At 40.7% G+C, this 4,013-nt stretch overlaps 1 protein-coding gene across 1 annotated transcript in view; it reads left to right on the forward strand.

The window, feature by feature from the left end:
• The window catches only part of MCHR2 (melanin concentrating hormone receptor 2), a 59,228-nt gene that overhangs the window by 18,348 nt on the left and 36,867 nt on the right, over positions 1–4,013 (forward strand). The window contains exon 2 of the mRNA XM_019520168.1: positions 1,703–1,912. Within this exon, the coding sequence (XP_019375713.1) occupies positions 1,703–1,912 (210 nt within the window). The remainder of the gene's footprint in view (positions 1–1,702; positions 1,913–4,013) is intronic.

Raw genomic sequence — 4,013 nt, forward strand, 5'->3', positions numbered from 1 at the left:
AAAAGAGTTAAGGCTAAGGTTGTTCAGGTTGCCCAATATCCAGATTTGGCCCAATATAAAGCTGCGTCAGGAGCTTTATGTTAGATATCAGGAGGCGCTACTTCACGGTCAGGGCAGCTAGGATCTGGAACCAATTTCCAAGAGAAGTGGTGCTGGCTCCTACCTGGGGTCTTTAAGAGGAGGTTAGATGAACACCTTGCTGGGGTCGTTTGACCCGAGTACTCTTTCCTGCCATGGCAGGGGGTCGGACTCGATGATCTGCTCAGGTCCCTTCCGACCCTAGAAACTATGAAACTATGAAACTATGAAACTATGCGTCTATGGCTGAATTGCTGATTCTCCGAATCAGCATTGAATCTTCAGATTCAGATGTGGTTGAATTGAACCCAGACAGTGATCCAAATCAGTGGATCGTATCACTGTCCCCCAAATTGGTCCAAATCTGAATCCACTTCACATGCTGCTAGTTGTAAGTTAAGGTTGTAACATCAAGCCATCAAAAGTAAGGAAACACCAGAATTAAGGTTCTCTATACAGTCTTCATGCACTACATTTGTGTATACATTGTATATTTTTTAAGTATTGATCACCTAGAGGACCTGTGTCTCATTCACTGGAACTCATTTAACCTTAGGCACTTTAGAAAATTCCACTGGGCCATTATCTGCATTTTTAATGACTGAGTACCCTCCAAAATCTGCCCATTTATGCATTGCATCACCCTATCCCTTGGTCACATTCTCTCCTCTAACACCAGATTACCACTCCTCTCACTTGAATTTACTTTACACCCAAGAATTTCCATTACTTACCATGCAGGTATTGTGAGTAAAATAGGCCCAATAGCTCTTTACATTATGTAGTTTTCAAATGGAAATGGAAGGTCACTGTCTTGGACATGAATAACTTAACAGTATTAGTAGAGATGGTTGGAAATTCTCCAGCAAAAGAAAGTTTGTTTAAAAAGTTCATTATGTTGAGTCCAAAATCTTTTGTTGAGAACATTCTAATGGAAATGTACCTGGATTCCATTCCCAGGGGGTATGCCCCACATGTGGGAAGGCTGCAAGCTGTGTGTTTGATAGGTGTATCCTGGGAACCCTGTGAGTTTAAAATTTCTGATTCAGACTGAAACCAAATTTCAGATGCACTAAATGTTTCTGTGATGAAGAAATCCTGCTTTTCAGCCAGCACTACTTTTTGTATAAATAATATCATAGAACAATAATTCTCAACCAGGGTTCTAGGGTCATGAGGTGCCTTTGAATGGTGTCATATGGTACAAAATAAGCTCAGGCTTATCCCTGCCTGGTCATTTTGTCCACCCCCACTGCCTGGACCTTCTGTAAGGAAGTAAACAATATAATAAATTCATTTTTGAAACACAGTATTGCTCAATTCACCAAAGTTATAGAGATGTTCCTTGAATCTAAAAAGTTTAAGAGCCACTGTCATAGAATCATAAAAAAGTAGGGCTGGAAGAGACTGCAGGATGTCATCTAATTCAACGCTATGCTCAAAGATGGATATGTCAGGAATCACTTATACTAACTATCAGCATCTGATGAAGCGAGCTTGGACTCACAAAAGCTTTTGTATCTTTGAATTAGTTACTCTATAAGGTGCCAATCTACCCTGCCTTCTGCCTAACTTCAGATGAACACATCTAACTACCTTTCTGATACTATGTTATTTATTTCAGAACTAAAAAGAAATCGATTCCAGATATCTATATCTGCAATCTGGCTATAGCAGATTTGGTTCATATCATTGGTATGCCCTTTCTTATTCATCAATGGGCTCGTGGAGGAGAGTGGGTGTTTGGCAGCCCTCTGTGTACCATCATTACATCATTGGATACATGCAACCAATTTGCATGCAGCGCTATTATGACGGTAATGAGTTTGGACAGGTAGGTGGTTTACTATGAATATCTTTAAATGCAGCACAGCAAATATAGTACTATTGGAATTTCACATTTACAAAGACTGTCCCAGTATCGAAACTTTAATAATTCAAGAATAAGAGACTGTCATTCGCTCCAGGTGTTGCTTTGTAAATGATACAATGTCCTTACATTGCTATTTGGAGCCTCAAATTAATGTGATTCTTAAACGCATGGTTAATTTTGAGAAATAATCCAACCAACTTCATGCTTACATTCCTTGCGGACTTAACGTGCAATTGTAATGATATTCATAATAATACTCATTTTCACTGAAACTCAGTATATTTACTCTAACCTTATTTTATAAAAAAGCATAGATAGTCTAATATCTGTTTATATTATTTCTAGTATCTGTTTGCCGTGTTGGAATTCAGTAATAGTTTTGACAGCATAATAAGGGTCTTAATTTCTACCATATCAATGGCTTCCAAAAGCAGCTTGTCTGTGTTCACTATGTTAAAGAGAATTCTGAACAGTTCCCAGGAGACTTTACCAAGTGCAGGGGAAAGTGTGAACAAAACAAAACTTCACAAATACATTCATAGAAGGGAGGCATTAGGAATGTATTCAGGCAGGGATGTCGACAATATGGTCCGCAATCTGGATCCAACTCATGGAAATGTTTCATATGGCCCATGGAGCTCCTGGAGAAGACAGGAATTTGAGGAAGCTGGGCAAATGACGGCTATATTAACTGCTGCACCACAACTGTTGTTCATCCCACTGGTGAATGTGGGTCCAGATGTAGGCTATAATATGCCCACATGGTCTAGATCTGGCCTGGAAAGCTGGGCGAGTTTTATATCCCTGTATTTATAGAATCTTAAAGTGAAAGGCTAGGAGATACATATTAGAAGTAAAAAACAAAATGTGATGGGTAGAAGAGTGGATTTATGAGCTGTCAGCATAAAAAGTAGCATCTCAACCCTTGTGAGTTGACTGGAATCTCCAGAGGATGAGGAGGAGAACAGGACTAAGGTGAGAAGCTTAATACTTCTCAATAGAAAATACAAATAGAAAAATAAAGTCCAAACATAGATTCAAAAATCTATATTTTTAGTAAAAAGTATAGAATGATATCAGAAGAAATGATTAAATGGCAAGGAATTGGATAAATAATGTGTGGGAAAATGGCAACTGTCATGGAAGTCCCATTTTAAAGACTCTGTTCATAAATCAGCATACTATTGATGTGAGAAAAAATGCAATGGGTAGAAAAATATTTCCCTTTGTGGATCCAAATATCAGCTTTCGAACCAAAAAGTGAGGGGAGAAGGGTTGGCACTTATGCAGTCCAGTTACCCTCATACTGTGGATGCATATGCATGTACATATAGACTGAGTGTGTGTTGTGGGCTATACAGTGGCTGGGTAGGTGTGCAGTTAGTGCCAAATCAGTGCAGCCCTGTCATGTGCCCCTAGCGGCTGGGTAGACCCAGCACTAAAGTTATTGCGGGTCATGTCTATGCATGTTTTAATGTGCTTTAATTAATTGTGCTTAAATTTGATACCTGCATTTGAAGGTACAAATTTAGGCACAATTAGCCTTATTTCACCATTTTAAAACAGACGTGAAGTTTGTGAGGGGACCAGGACCAAGAGTGCAAGAGGTGAATCCTGAGGGGCTGTATAGAGTAGGGAACCTAGGTGGTCCTGAAGGGATATACAGAATAGGGTAGTGCAACTGAGGCCCAAGAAAGGGGCAGAGTGACTGTGGCTCTGCTAGGAGTAGTATGAGAGAGGCTTAGCATGGGACTGAGTTCAGCCCGTTGAGGGGCTGAGAGAATTGTCACTGGTATGTGATGCCATCTGCAAGGCATGGGACATGGTAAAGGGAAGGGTGGAACTGTGTATTATGCCCTTGACATCAAGCAATAAATGGGCAGCCTCCTGCCTGTGAACAACTATTCAGTTCCAACAAAGACATAGCACATGAGTCAGGTGGGCAGACTGGCCTAGACAGGTGAGAGGGCCAATAATTAGACTGGCCCTGGGAAGGCCCCCCCCCACCACAACCACATGCAGCGCACACACTATACCAACCCCACCTCTACAGCTAGCCCCA

This window comes from Gavialis gangeticus, unplaced genomic scaffold, assembly GCF_001723915.1.
Source record: "Gavialis gangeticus isolate Ggan-Ray unplaced genomic scaffold, GavGan_comp1, whole genome shotgun sequence".
NCBI lineage: Eukaryota > Metazoa > Chordata > Crocodylia > Gavialidae > Gavialis > Gavialis gangeticus.